Source organism: Elephantulus edwardii, unplaced genomic scaffold (genome assembly GCF_000299155.1).
Source record: "Elephantulus edwardii isolate Elephantulus edwardi_28Jun2011 unplaced genomic scaffold, EleEdw1.0 scaffold00017, whole genome shotgun sequence".
Taxonomy (NCBI): Eukaryota; Metazoa; Chordata; class Mammalia; order Macroscelidea; family Macroscelididae; genus Elephantulus; species Elephantulus edwardii.
In genome coordinates, this window is record NW_006399767.1 from 26,253,691 (window position 1) to 26,269,375 (window position 15,685).

Genomic DNA, 15,685 nt, shown 5'->3' on the forward strand with positions numbered 1-15,685 from the left:
ACAGCTCCCTGAAAAGTTGAAACTAATGTGAAGATGAAATCTGAGCGGGGTGCAGATGACTCTGCTGAGGGGGACCCACTGGATGATGATAATGAAGATTGGGGGATGACCAGGCTAGAGTTGATCAAGGATGAGAGAGGCTGAGGAAGGAGAGTAAGACAGAGACAGTGCCAATGGGGAGGATGATTCTTAATCACATGGTGTAGATTAGAAACCTATTCCCATTAATTTTTTTACCTAGGCACTTGTCTAAGATGAAATGTTTTTACCAGATTCTTCTCCCCAGTATCTTCAGCACATGCTGTTATCCCCATTCTTGCCCTTTCCATGTTCAGGAGTTCATATTGTCCCCGTGCCTAGTACCATTTTCACTTCCTTTGGTGCTGCTAGTAGCTGAGTCTCACCTTGTAATTTTTGCTTTTAATTTTGATACCTATTTGACTTAACAATAAAAATGATGTTTTTGTTTTGTTTTTTTTAAAAAAAGACCCAAACCCAAAAAAACCAACAGCTCTATTCCCTGGACCTCCACAACTTTGGCAAAGGCACTCTCAGCCCCACTTTCGAAGGAGCTGTGTGCAGAGGTGGGGCTGGAAGGGTTCTGATTATAGAAAGAGTTTCTCCAGCCTGCCCAGCCTGAGCCTGGGATTCAAAGAGTTTTTATAACAGGGGCTTCCCTGCTACTGTCCGGCCCACACAATGCCATCCCAGAGCCTGCTGCTTAGCTGTGTGTAGGAAGCCAAGACAACCCTTCAGGACTTCTCCCGCACTTGTGCCAGGCCAAGTTCACCAGTCTGGCATGATGTTTGTGTCAGGGATACTGGACTAGATCTACCACTATGCTCTAGATCTGAAAGGAGGGTAGAGACACCAAGGTAGAAACTTGGATCTTTTATTAAATACTCATTCACCCATTTGCCATCACCATCCAGAGCAGGGGTGGGGGAAATGTTACCAAAATGGAATTTAAAAAAAAAACAACCAACCAAAACCACCCCAAAACCAACAAACGTAACCCATTCCCCAGCATTCTATGTACAAGGCCACACCCTGTCTCTGCCACAGTGAGGTTGGGGGCAGCTGGGGAATAGTGGGGGCTAGGCACCCTTTCTCTAGCCACGGGCCCCTGAGGAATTCTGAGGAAGTCCCTGCTGCCAAATGGCTGGGTATCTTGGCTGGCCTCTGGGGAGGTGGTTATTGCTGGGAGGGGGAGGTGCTGGGAGACCCCTGTGTGGCAGGCCTGGACCTGCTCTGCTCCTACTGGACCAAAAGGCAGTCTGCCCTCTTCCACTGTGGGCAGCGACCAGCTGGAGTGGAGGACCAGTCCCCATAGCAGCTCTAGTCTCCACCTGAGAAAGGGGAGAGGATTGAGGGCAAGCAAGATGCTCTCTAGAGGGAGTAGAGGGGGCACCCAGCTGTTTTTGAGGGAGGACACCTCTGTGCAGCTCGGTTACCAGGCATGTCCTCCTCAGCTACTGTGGATGTCACACTTCCTTGATTTTGACTGCTTGGCCCTCTTCATGGGCAGGGCCCTTGTTCCCGTCAGGCCATCTTCCTGCCGCCTTCTCACCCCAGAGACCTTTGTGGCTGTTTTCCACATGTCAGCCACCGCCTGGGCCCCTGGAGGCAAGGATGCCTGTGGCACCTTCAGCTTGGTGTGGGATTCAGCCCTTGCAGGCTCAGCAGCCACTCTCCGATGCTGCTGTCTCCAAGGTCACAGTCCCTTGCTGCATGGCAGCAGTGGCCACACTGATGGCCTCCTCTAAGGTTTGCTGCTCCTCCAGCTACAGAGAAGGAGGTGGAGAAGAAAGGGAAGATGGTGAAACCTTCTTCTGAGACTCTCCTGTTTGGGGCACAGACTGTACAGTCTACTTTTTAAAATCTCCTCTATTTACCCTCTGCTAAATGCTGAACATGTAATGCGGGCTCCCATAACAGGGCTTTCACTGATTAGTCTAGGTGTGGCCAAAAGATAGCCTAGGTCAGCGACTAGCTCGCTCTGAAAATGGCTGGTTGGAGAGGACAGCAATCATCTGCTTCAGTCAACGTCTTTCCCACATGAATGACAATTAAAGCCATCCTAAAGGTCAGAAGGGGCTCCACTTGCTGTCCCAACCAAGAAAAAACTCTAAATAGGAATGCGGATATAGGCAGAAATGGATTTGTCTTATGAAACAGGCTCTTTTTAAGCCAAATATCCGTATTTTCAAGATTTCCACCTCATTTCCTCACCTTGTCTGGAGTAGGATTCCTGTTCCTCCCACCTTTTTTTTAAAACCCACCTGCACAGCAATATGTGTTCCATTGGCTGTGGCCACGAGCGCCACCTGTTGATGATGAAGAGATGCTACACTTGAGTCCTCAGCCACTACAGCTCCAGAGGTAATGATTGTGACCTGAAATACAGAAGGCTTTTTACTTCATCTGCATGATTCTCTCCCTCTCCTTTTCACCCACCTTTGAAGAAGGTGCCCAAGAACAACTCAGAAGAGAATGCTAACGATTAAGGATTAATTAACTTGGGACTCAGAGCAAGTGAGGTTGGAGTTTTTGGTCAACTTAAGAGTCCAATTAAAAAAAATAAAAATAAAAAAAAAGAGTCCAATTAACCTTAGCCATTCTGAATCACTTAAGGACAGATATAAAAGACTGCAGAAATAAATACCGTAATTTGAAAATGAGTGAAATCCAAAGAAACATGGACTTGTTATAATGGTAAAGCAAATTAGGAATACAGAGCTTTAGAAACTATCTCTTGCCTCCCAAATACTTTCTTTTAAATTTCTTTTTTGTGTGTGTACCATCAAATAGGATCTGACTGGTACAGGAGGAGATTTCCCCTCCTTTTCCAGTAGAGCATCTGGTGGATTCAAACTGTGTAACCTCTGGGATTGCAGTGCAGCTTCTTGCCACTAGGCCATCAGAGCTCCCTGCCTCCCAAATACTTTTAAGGACAAGCTGCTGATGGCCCACAGCAGCTGTACTGGGGAATCACTGTCTTTTTAAGAAGGCTTAGCTAGTTCAGCCTTTATGCTAGCACCTTAATGCCCACCCCACAGCAAGGAAAGACAAGAGAACAAGAAACCCCAAGCAAACCGCCTGGTCATACGGGCTGCGTCTGGGTGCCATCCGCGCTGACCATGGTGACCGTATGTGTGCCAGCTGTGACAAGGTCGTTGTCATGACTGGGGATGGTGAGGGTGGTATTGCCATGCTGGGTCACCATGCTGATGGCACTCCCCAGGGCCTGCAGATCTTCAGGGGACAGACTGACCTGCCCATAGGAGAAGAGAAGATAAGCTGAAGCCCTAGAGTTGGGTTTCTTGAAAATCTCTAATGAAGATGCATCTGCTCTCCCAGACAAGCTTAGTTTGCTGTTAAGGTCAGCTTCATGTCATGAGGTGGAGGGGAGGCAAGTAGATCAGGTCCTAGCTTGCAAAGAGAGGCACACTAACTAGAAGTACACATCTGATCACTTCTACTTACTATCTCTTGGTCTTTATGCTGTGTTCTATGCAAGTCAGTCTCCACCTAATTTCATCCCCATCACAACTCTAAGAGGTACGGACACATTCGACAGGAAAGGTGCTGACACGGGTCAGCTTATACTGCTGGTTAGCAACTCTGGTGGAACTGGGGCCCAGGCTTCCAGCTCCCATGGCATGCTCTGGTTCCAACACCAACATGCCTTTTTAAAGGATGTCTACATGTCTCATTCAGAGGATCAGGATTTGTCTCAGATTCCAAGAGGGTATCTGCTAACTCCCAGAGACTGAGGTGGAAACTTGATGATGATGATGAGGAGTTGAGCACAAGATCTGCTACCTTATGCCACAGCTTTCCGAGGTCCATATGGTTAGAAAGGGAAACTTGGTAGAGATGGCACTATTAGAATTTCAGGGCTCCCCAGAGTCCACAGAATGGGAAAGGAGTCAGTCAGGGTTGCCCGTCCCCACCTTAGTCCCTTAGGGCCTGTACCTGCTGGGCACCATCCTGAGTGATCAGAGCCACTTGCGGGGCCCCATCCTCCTCTGTCACCATGGCCACTTGGGCTGGGATGTCATGGCTCTCTTCCTTCACCTCCGAAAGGTAAGCAACTTGGGGTCGTTTGGGTGGTGGGCTCTCCTCAGCTGCAGAGGCGGCTGGGAGAGGAGAGCCCAGGCTGAAACTTGCCACCAGATGGTCACGGGGAGGCCTGGCTTATCCTCATTTACCCCTGCCCACTCGCCTCTTGCAACAGCCCTCACCCTCGAGCTGCTGTTGCTCATAAAGGGCCTGCTCGCTCTCCTCGGTGGCCTCCAGCTTCGCCGTGGGCGCTCCGCTTATGCATGGCATGCAGGGTGGAGGTCTGTCGGTAGGTCTTGCCGCAGGTGCTGCAGGTGTAGGGCTTGCAGTGCGTGTGCACCACATGGTGTTTGTACAGGCTTGAGTACTCGGTGAAGCGCTTCCCACAGCCTGGCACCGTGCAAACGTATGGCTTCTCCCCTGGGGACACTGGGCTGTGAGGGGGGTGGGATCTGGGGCTGGCTAGGGGAAAACTAAAGGGGACAGGGGTGAGGAACAGGGTTGGTGAAGGGAGGGCCACACAGGCAGGGACAGGGACTAATATCTGGGAGTACAGATGGACAAAGTTGGGAAAGACCTCTGGTGGAATGCAGAAAGGACATGAGTGTGGGATCAAGGAGCACACAGGCAAGGTAGGGAGGAAATGGAAGGATAATGCAGTGCTGGGGCTAGTGAAGAAACTGGTGGGGAGCCAGGAGCTTGGAAAGCAGAAGGTAGAATGGTGGAGAATAGAAGAGGCAGGAGATAGAGAAGATGAGTGAAGTGTCAGTTGAGAAAGGAGAGTGTGAAACACAGATGGCCAAGAGGAGCTGACACAGAAGGCTGGGTGAGGGGAATGAACTGGGGAGGGTGAGGACACGCAGGAATCGCATGGAAAGTGGATGAGGTGAGGAGATGACATTCCACTCTGTCTTTCCCCACAGTCCCTGGCCTTCTTTTAAGAGCTCAGATGGAAGAGGATGCAGTCTGGGTGCACGGGGTAGCAGGGAGCTCAAGGGCTCCAATGAGAACTGGTAATACCTGCCAGATTGAACCTAACTGCAAATGAAGGAACCCCTCACTGTAAACTGGTGGTTTTGGTGAGACTGCCTGAACCTCCAGCCTTCAGATCAGGCTAGAATGGTCAGCAGAAAGGGGCTTTTGGGGTGGGAGTTGAGAATGTAAGCCAGATCAGAAGCTGGTAGAGGAGTTTGGGCTTTAGAAAGGGTGGTCTTTGCATGCCAGCTGGCCCACCTGTGTGGATGCGCACATGATTCTTGTAGTTGGTGGCACTGGTGAAGCCGCGGCCACAATGGGGCTCAGGGCAGGTGTAGGGGCGCTCCCCCGTGTGGGTACGCACATGTACCTTGCGGATATTAGAGGTGGTGAAGGAGCGGCCACAGCCCTCAAAAGGACACCGGAATGGGCGTTCACCTGTGGAAAGGAGAGGGTTTTAGGGGTAGCTCAGGAGGGAGCCAGGCAGGAATAAGGTGTGAAGATGGCATTGGGTTGAAGCTGAAAGGTCACTGAGCAGGGGCCAGGGCCAGGGCGCAGCCCACCGGTGTGGGTGCGGACGTGCTTCTGTAGGTCTCCTGAGGTCTTGAAGGCCTTGCTGCACAGCTCCTCTGGGCACTTGTATGGCTTCTCACCAGTGTGGGTACGCACGTGGCTCTTCAGTCCATAGCCTGTTTGTGTGTGGGAGGGGAAGGATGAACAGAGCAACCAGCGGGGCATCACGCCCCACCTCCCAGGTTCCTAATCTAGAGGTGTTCCATCTTAAAATTGCTTTGTGATGCTCCAGAGGCCCCAGCATTTGTCTATTCTACCCCAATCTCTGGAGTCAGAAAGGCTGGAAAAGCTCTGCTCTTTCCCTCTCTACGCAGCCACCTTCTAGGGCAGCTGGGGTCCTTGCAAGGGAACCGAAGGATTCTGTGGCTTATGAAGCCCAGAGAGATGCTCTGGCCCAACCAAAATCCCTTTAGCTAGCTGGTATCAGGGCTAACATGAGAGGCAGGGTCACTGATATGCTCCAAGCCTCCTCTGCGAGCTTAGACCATGCTGTTTCTGTGCCTTTAAAAAGTTTTCCTCCAGAGTGGGCCCTGAGAGTCAGAATTTACTGGACAGCAGTTTTTCTGAGAAGACAGCTTGGTGTTGAGTTTCCTTTAGGGAGACACCAAAGCTAAACTAAAATCCCCTACCCTCACAGGAAGCTGTCCCCCTCCACCCAGGTAGATAGGTTACCTGTAGCAAAGGCCTTCCCGCAACTGGGGAAGTCACACCTGTACGGGCGGTCACCCGTATGAGCTCGTTCATGCACCTGTGGGGATAAGCAAGCATACGTTTCACAGTGTCAGTTCTTTTTACGGCTCGAAACACCAGAATCCACATAGTGGCCATCTCCTTTATTTGTGTACTCATCACCTGAAGATCCCCCTCTTCTAGACACTCTCCTGACTCCCCTTCCGACAGGAAGCTCTTTATGTGGCTCATAGCCCCTGTCCTGACAGCGATGTATGCTCAAAGTAGGCAACGAGCAACTTGAGGGCAGTGGTCAACTCTGCCAAAGCATGATGGGGGAAATGGCAGAGCTAAAATCTGTCGGTCAGCAGCCTTACCTTTAAGTGATGAGCAGTGGTGTAGAGACGTCCACAGCCCTTGTAGCCACAGCGGAATGCTCTGTCCCCAACCTGCTGTCCTTTGCCATTTTGAGGAGCCTGGCCGTCGTGCAGAACCTGAGGAAAATATCTTGGGTTCCACATGTATTCATCTCAATAAAGAGACGGTAAGGGCACCTTGTTGTTATGTGCCATTCAGGCGCTTGCGACTCATAGCGACCCTATGTACAAGAGCCCTAAACGCCATTCTATCCTGTGCCAACCTCGCCATCTCAAACCTTAGAACCCCTTAAACCCACCAGATCCTCCGGGGAAAGGCAATTTGGAATGACACACCCAGAGCGATAGACACTGGGATACTGCAGATACAGGGCTGGCATGTGGAGCCACCCCTCCCATCCTGATTGACAAAGAGAGGATTAAATGTCATAGGGTCTGTGCCATTACTGAAGAAAGGTCACCTCTTTAACCAGTCAGGTAAGAGAGGGGATGTCTGATGGTCACACTTGAGCTATGATGAGTTCCAAAATCACATAGGTGACTAAACTCTGGATACCTTCATCTTCTCAAGGGAGAGGCCTCCTTTATTCCTTCAGAAATTTGTGTTTGGAAGGGGCATTACCAAGAGGGCTTTCTGTGGGGGTGAGCTCAGCTAGAGTCGCTCAGCAGGGTAGGGAGTTCAGAGGGAGGCAGCCACAACCAGCTGTAGAAACAAGATGGTCGCATGCAGGATACTGCACGTCCTCATTACTAATCACAGTGTCCAGCTAACAATTCTTTCCTATTCATTTCCTATCCTGGGGACACTCCTAGTTTCCTACCAGTCTCTAGCCACAATCAACACTTATTCCTCTCCTTTCCTAGGCCTGCTCCTGGTAGGCCCTTCCATTCCTGTTTGTTTATGGGATCATGCAGGATATTTTGGCCTGTATAGGAGCTCCTGAAGCAGAATGTGGAAAACCATAGTGAATCAGACACAGAGAGGCATGGCCTGTCTAATCATTATCCAGAGATGAGGGGGTCAAGCAGCCAACAATGCTCCTTGGATACTTAAGCAGCCTGTGGTGGTACAAGTGGAGGGTGACCGGGGGCCAGGCCTGCTTAGCAGGTTAACCTACTCAAACACTCAGATTTCATTCTTATGTTTCGCTAGCTCCTGGGGGAAGTGAGGGAATCAAGGAATATCAGGGTCAAAAGTGAGCTCTAAGGTCATCTGACCCAAGCGCACAGCATTAGAAAGAAGCAAGCTGAGGTCAGAGAGGGCAAAAGGACAGACCAGGAAGAGGCAGAATCAGCACAGACCCCAAAAGCTCAGGATTTTAAGCCTCATCTCCTTTCCATCAGCAGCAAGTCACAAAACACACCTCTGGGACATATACTCAGTTAGTGAGAATAGCTTAAAGAAGTTTTCTATTAAGTTTTATGCTTCACTTTGAAAAAACACACTGATCTCTTTTTTTCTAATTATAAAAACATCAACCTCCCACTTCTGGGCAAAACTGGTGCTCTCAGGAGCTGGGGTGCTGAGGGAGCATCGTGGTTTGGAAAGGTCATCAATCTTTGTACTCCAGTTTCCCCATGGACAGGACCACAGCTCTGACAGAGAACTCATACTGCCTGACGTCTGGAGAGCTGGGAGCCTTCTCCTTTCCAGCTGAGCTACTGTGCTGGCTGCATTTTCCAATAACCCCAGCTGCTCTGCTCCAATTGACCTCATCATTGCCTACTGAGGATACTACCCCACATGACTAAATGAGTTGCAGAGAAGAAATAAATATGAGAACATCTGACCTCAGTGGAATGTAAAAGTAATAAAAGTCACTGGTGTGGGCTGTCCCAGACTACACAGAGAATTATTACAATAGCCAATGTGAAGCTGGGTCTAAATTCTCACCATCCGGATGTCACTGCTTTGTACAGCTGCCTCCCCTGTACAGGGACAGCATAAACAAGGATGAGTGCAAACAGCTGTGTGCAGGCACGGCCAGGCTGTGACACACACCCTGGACCTAATGTTTGAGAGGGATGAGTGGGGACAGCTAGGACAAGGAGCAAAGAGAGAAGCACAAGACTTGCTCAGGCATAGGCCCATTTTGTGTCCTCTTGAGAAGTGGAAGGAAGGAGCAGGGCCAAGAGGCAGTGGGCATGCAAGGTCCTAATGTTCAGAGAGAAAGACAAGAGGAGAAGAGCATCACAGACTGTGTGCTCACCTTGCTGGCATATTGCTCCAGGGCCACCACCGTGTCTGCACTGAAGCCCTCATCATCCTCTGTGCCCAGCTCCTCTAAGCCCACCTCTGCCTGCACGGCCAGGATGGTGCTGTCTGATGGTACAGCCACAGGGTGGTGAATGTAGGCAGTGGAGCCGTCTTCCAGCTGGACAGCTTCCAAGGTGCTGGGGTCATAGCCCTCTGCAGGGAACCCATGGTTAACAGAGATGCCGCACAAAGGGAAGAGATACAACTGGAACCCTCACTTTAAGTTAACTGTAAGTGCCTAAGTGTTCAGTTTCTCCTGAAAGGACTTTTCTTCCTGCCTCTGTGCCTCCTGCTGGCTCTTCTGCTGAGGCTGCCTCTCCTAAGAAAGAGGTCTCCTACAGAGCACTGATGGGGAACTCACAGCCTCCCTGAGGACCTGACAAAGGACCACATTCATCATGGCCAAGACAGGAGCCTCCAGACCTCTTGATTCCTCTAGGTCATATGGTATCCAGAGAGATTTTTGCAAAAGGCAAATATGATCATGTCACCTGCCTGCCTAAGCAGTTCAACTGTGGCCTACTGATCTCAAGATGAAACCCCAAATCTTTATTCTGACACTCAGGTCTCTGAGCACTTTAGCCCCAGCCTCTCTCTTTGATGGACATTACTCATCTTGCATTCATTCTCAGTCCCCTAGCTTGTAGAAGCTTCTTGACCATGACATCCTTTCATGCTCTTATCCCTGGGTTTGCACACACTGTTCCTTCTGTCTGGAGTACTGACCCCTCCTCTAAGCCTGTTCCCCTTAGATAACTGCACTTCCCCCTTCAGCTCGCACTCTGCATCCTTTAGCAGGCATCACCTGCTGTCAGTAGCCTCTTGATCCTCATCCCAGGTTGCAACACTGATGGTTTCTCTCGTTTTCATTTGCCCCACTAGATGCTAAGACAGCAGGACAGTGTCTGACTCTGTTCTCTCTTGTATCCTCCACATCTAACAGTGTTGGAATGTAGTAATGGCTCAAGAAATTACATATAGATGGAATTAATCACTTTTTATTCCTTTTTAAGGTTTACTCTTAAATATCAGTAAGTCTTTATTCCTGGTCTAAGATGTCATTCTCAGGTCCTGTATTTAAAGCTCTAAGACTCTGAGAGTCAAAAAGTTACCATCAGGATATGTACTGCTTAGTATTTTAGGGGTAGAAACAGGTGCCCTTAAGGTCTGTGCCAGGAAAGTGGGTGAAGCCGCTAATCTAGGTGAGTATGCTTGCACTGTAGGGGTCACAGCTCTAAGAAAGTGCCACCTCATCCCTAACCTCTGCCAGTTATGTTTCCCCTTCCTTCCCCACTGGTCCTGGGAACTGTGACTTCACCTTTGGGTGTTCGGTGTATGTAGGCCATGGTGCCATCTTCTAGCTGCACAGGCTGTCCATCTTCAAAGGAGAGAGATTCTGAAATAAGACCAATGTTAGTTTTTCTCTAGTGCCCAGCACCACGGAGGTGTACCTCAGTGACAGCCATCCAGCCTTTCTCCAGGAGACAGGCATGTGTGGGGTGTCCTCACCTTTCTGTACTGTCACTTGGTGAATGTATGCAGTGGTTCCATCTTCAAGCTGGATCACTTGTCCTTCAAGTAGCTTCTCTCCTGTGGAGTTATAAATGGAAAGAAGAGAACTCGAGTTCTGTTAATTTTCAGCAGAGGTCTGTTTGAGTCCATGGCCACTAGCATGCTTACCTAAGCACAGGTAAAGTAACATTCTCTGTCATTTTGCCTCCCTGGTCTGGGCCCCAGAGGGTGTGGGGGAGAAGGCACTCTGCCATGGGGGAATTCCAACAATCTCCCTTCCAAGGACGAATAACTAAGTGAAGCTTTCCAATCTAATGGAAAAACTGCCAACAGTGAACTACTCTTTTGTTATGGATTGAACTGTGTCTCCCCAATGTATATTAACCAGGTAAGGAGAGGAATTGCCAATCCAAAGACATGGTGATCTCTTCTCATGTGATTTACAGCCTCTGAAAACCAGCTGGAGGATCCAACTCAGCAGAACATAATAATAACGAAAATAAATGCTGCAAATCCTACCCCCTCTGCCTGTACTAGGGTGGGGCAAAATTCCCATTTGTTGTTCACTGGGATGCTGAGTTATAGTGGACTAGATGGGCACCTAACAACAACATGCCTATGGATATTATTTCATTTTGGAATGCATTACCTTTGTTATATTAATGAGACAAAATTAGTGTAGAATGTATTTTGAGATTGCTCTTGTCAAGTGCTATACTGTTGAGTCCACTCTGAGGCACAGTAATCCTACACTGCTGTCAGGGTGCCTTACAACTCACAGCACCCCTATGAACAATGAATCTGAACCCCACCCTGTCCTGCGCCATCCACATCATCTCTGATATACTCGAGCCCATTTATACAGCTACCGTTACCACTCCATCTAGAAGGTCTTCCTCTATTTCGCTGACCCTCTCTCCCTTTCTTAGCACGATGTCTTTTTTTTCTAGGCCCTGCCTGACAACATGCTCAAAGTACGTGAGACGAAGTTTTATTCTTCTTGCCTCTACGGAGTACACTGGTAGTACTTTGTTCAAGATCTATTTGTTCTTTCACAAGTTTATGGGATATTCAGTACTCTTCTCTAACATCAAAACTCAAAGGCAAAAAAAAAAACCTCAAAGGCATCAATTCTCCTGTCATCCTTATTCACTGTCCAACTTTCAGATGCATACACCAAGTAAATGAAAATACCATGACTTGGATGAGGTGCACCTTAGTCTTTAAACCGACATGGCTGTTCTTGAGCAGTGTGGAGAGTATCTTTACAGGAGATTTTTCCCAATGCAACACACCTTTTGATTTCTTGACCACTGGTACCAGGAGTGTTGTCTGTGGATTCAAGTAACTGTTGACAATTTCAATAGTTTCTCCACCTGTCAAGATGCTGCCTACTGGCTCAGTGGTGAGGGTTTTTGTTTTGTTGATGTTGAGATGTAATCCATATAATAAACAACAAGAGGGAGAGGTGAGTGGAAAGAAGAGCTGAGTGAAATGATCTTTATATCCTATTACAGATAGGTGACCATACAGTCTCATTTAACAGAACAGTGTACATTTAGTTATGGCACCCTTGTGCACTAGCATTTTATGCTTACCCTAAGTAAAGATAGGAACTATGACCTCATAGTGGTTAAAGAGTTCCAGCTGCAAGTACACAACCAAGAAATGAAGCAGTTTGCGTCAGTAAAAATTTACAGCTTTGGAAACACTATGGAGCTGTTACACTCTATCTTGCAGGATCACCATGAGTCAGAACTGGCTTGACGGAAATAGGCTTTACCTAAAAATAAGTCTCATGTGTGAAAAACAATGTATATAAACTCTGTAGATAAACCAATATAATTTTTTTTAAAAAAAGGTTGTTGTTGTTGTTATGTGCTGTCGAGTCGCCTACGACTCATAGCGACCCTATGTACAACAGCCCTAAACTCTGCTCTGTCCTGTGCCAATTGCACTGTCTCTGACACGCCCATCCCAATTATCCCAGTCACTGAATCAATTCACCTCATAGAGGGCCTTCCTCTCCTGCGCTGTCCCTCCACTCTCCCAAGCATGATGTCCCTCTCCAAGGACCAGTCTCTCCTCACAACGTGTCCAAAGTATGTTAGACGGAGCCTCAGAATCCTTGCCTCCAAGGAGCCACCCGGTTTAACCCTTTCCAGGACAAATCTATTTGTTTTCCTAGCAGTCCATGGTATTCTCAATACTCTTCTCCAGCACCACAGCTCAAAGGCATCAATTCTCCTTCTATCCTCCTTGATCATTGTCCAACTCTCTGATGCATAACAAGTGATTGGGAAGACCAAAGCCTGTATCAGACGCACCTTAGTCTCCAGAGAGACACCACTGCTCTTCAGTACTTTGGAGAGGTCCCTAACAGCAGACTTTCCCATGGCAATGCACATTTTGATTTCCTGGCTGCTGGTGCCAAGACTGTTGACTATGGAGCCAAGCAAACTAAAGCTGTGTACGATCTCAATCTCTTCACCATCCATCCTGATGCTGCCAATTGGTCCAGTGGTGAGAATCTTTGTCTTCTTGACATTGAGCCTCAATCCATATTGTAGGCTGCAGTCCTTGACACTCTGCAGCAGGCGCTTCAGGTCCTCTTCAGTTTCAGCAAGCAGGGTTGTGTCATCCGCATAACGCAGATTGTTGATAAATCGTCCACCAATCCTGACCCCACATTTCTCCTCATAGAGCCCAGCCTCCCGGATAATCTGTTCTGCATATAGGTTGAAAAGGTATGGAGATAGGATGCATCCCTGGCGTACGCCCTTCCCAATTTTGAACCATGCAGTGTTCCCTTGCTCTGTTCTGACGACTGCCTCCTGGTCCAAGTATAAGTTTGGCATTAGAACGATCAAGTGTTCTGGGATTCCCATTCTTCTCAGAGTCAGCCATGGTTTGTTATGATCTACACAGTCAAATGCCTTTGCATAGTCAATGAAACACAGATAGACATTCCTCTGGTATTCCCTGTTTTCAGCCAAGATCCATCTAACATCAGCTACAATATCTCTAGTACCACGACCCCTTCTAAACCCAGCCTGGACTTCTGGTAGTTCTCTGCTGATGTGCTGTTCCAGTCGTTTTTGGATAATTTTCAGTAAAATCTTGCTTGCATGTGAAATCAGTGAGATTGTTCTGTAGTTTCCACATTCGGTTGGGTCACCTTTCTTTGGGATAGGAACAAATATCGATCTCTTCCAGTCAGTTGGCCAAGTGGTCGTTCTCCAGATTTCTTGGCACAACTTGGTGAGGACGTCCAGGGCAGCATCTGTTAACTGAAATATGTCAATTGGTATACCATCTATTCCTGGAGCCTTATTTTTGGCCATTTCCTTCAAAGCAGCCTGAACTTCTTTCATCATCATAGGCTCTTGCTCATATGTTGTTTCATGAAATTCTTCTGTGTCTTTCAATTCCTTTCGATACAGTGACTCAGTATACTTCTTTCATCTTCTTTTAATACATCCTGGATACATTCTGCCAAAAGCATCCTTGATTATAGCAACTCGAGGTTTGAATTTGTTCTTCATTTCCTTGAGCTTAAGATATGCTGAGTGAGTTCGGCCCTTTTGATTTTCTGACTCCAACTCCTTGCACATTTCATTGTAATATTTTGCTTTGTCATCCCGTGCTGCCTTCTGCTGATTAAGCTAGGCCCAGACAGTGGCATGCTGACAAAGCCAATGGTACCCCAGTCAAGAGCTTCTGGGAATGTTCTAGTCAGGAGAACCATCTTCTGGGACATTGCAGTTTGGATTCCTGAAGGGCAGGTCTAAGTGGTATAAAATCTCTTATGAGTGAGTGTGTTGATGTGTGTGCATATGTATTATACTGAAACACTATGGAGGAAGCTCTGGTGGCCTCGTGGCAAGAAGCTGCACTGCAATCCCACATGATTAACTGCCTCTGAAAACCAGCCAGAGGGTCGGCTATGGGTCAATTCTGACTCTATGGTACACAACATCACCACTATGGAGGATGAAGGGTCAGAACTAGGGAGTTAAAGGGTATGAATGAAGAAAACAAGAAGGCAAGAGACCAGCCAGAAGAAGGAAATAAAAAGAGTGTAGCTTTCTCATGCCACATGTGATCACTTGCTTCTTATTCATTCAATCATTAATTAAAAGCAGAAGTCTGAGACATAGGAACTACTAACTGGGTCTAAGGAGTTAACAGAGTTTTTTTACACATAGACACACACACATACAAGCATACACATGTGTGTGTGTATATATATATAAACGTTGCTGACTGCCTTTGAATCGAGCATGACTCATAGCGACTCTAGGAACAGAAGGCCTGAAGCCCTTCAACAACTATCAACATTTATCAAATATATATATTTATATACTTGCAAAATTTTTTCATCATTGCTGATGAATTGCAACAGAACAGGGAAAGCTTGTGCTGGGATACATGCAAGAGTATTCTAGAACTTCAACTAATTGACTTTATGAACTTCAACCTCTACTACCCTTAGACGAGAGAGCTAGATGGTACCTGGGTACCACTGCTGATCACTCTACAGGAATCACAGTAGAGGATCACATACAGGGTGGGGAAATGGGGACAAAAACTCAAAATGAAAAAAGTGACCAGGCCTGATGGTCTACTAAGACTAATGAAGCCCTCAAGACCACGGCCCTTCGTATTCTTTTAAGCCTGTAACTAAACTCATCCATGTATATCAACTTTTAGTCAAACACTTGCTTATAAGGTGAACTGTGGAAGTAATCTGAACAACCATTCAGTCAAAATTACAAAGGCACTATAAGCCCAGATACAAAGTTTAGAAGGTAGGAAGGGACAAGAAAGGATAAATGGAAACAAAAATCACAGGGAGGAAATAGAACAAGACACATTAGAATTTGGGGACTGTAATTAATGTCATATGGTGCTACCTGAAATTTTTCAGTGTCAATCAGTTCTTTTTGGTACCATGTATTTCCTCCATCTGTCTTGACCTTTAATGCTTTTGCTTTGGCTTCAGTTTTGGGAGGGGCAGGGGCTTCTTTCTTTGCTTTTGGCACCATCTTCGTAGAAAGGTCCTCCATCTTCTTTTGATGCTTTGTGGGTCATTCAATATATTGCCCATAGCATCTTTCAATATAGTGAAATGAGGTTTAAATTTGTTTTTCAAAAACAACTATAAGATAGCCTCTCACCCCAGTCAGAATAGCAAAATTTAACAGAACAGCAAGCAACAAATGCTGGCAAGGTTGTGGAGAAACTGGAACCCTTA

The 15,685-nt window shown here is 47.4% G+C and overlaps 1 protein-coding gene across 1 annotated transcript in view; it reads right to left on the bottom strand.

The window, feature by feature from the left end:
• Positions 1-1,679: 1,679 nt before the first annotated feature.
• Positions 1,680-15,685, bottom strand: part of ZNF76 (zinc finger protein 76) — a 20,550-nt gene continuing 6,544 nt past the window's right edge. Inside the window, 13 exon segments of the mRNA XM_006882054.1 lie at positions 1,680-1,784; positions 2,283-2,396; positions 3,110-3,274; positions 3,979-4,142; positions 4,248-4,302; positions 4,304-4,485; positions 5,299-5,478; positions 5,604-5,729; positions 6,286-6,361; positions 6,660-6,776; positions 8,870-9,069; positions 10,235-10,312; positions 10,426-10,506. Of these exon segments, the coding sequence (XP_006882116.1) occupies positions 1,680-1,784; positions 2,283-2,396; positions 3,110-3,274; positions 3,979-4,142; positions 4,248-4,302; positions 4,304-4,485; positions 5,299-5,478; positions 5,604-5,729; positions 6,286-6,361; positions 6,660-6,776; positions 8,870-9,069; positions 10,235-10,312; positions 10,426-10,506 (1,643 nt within the window).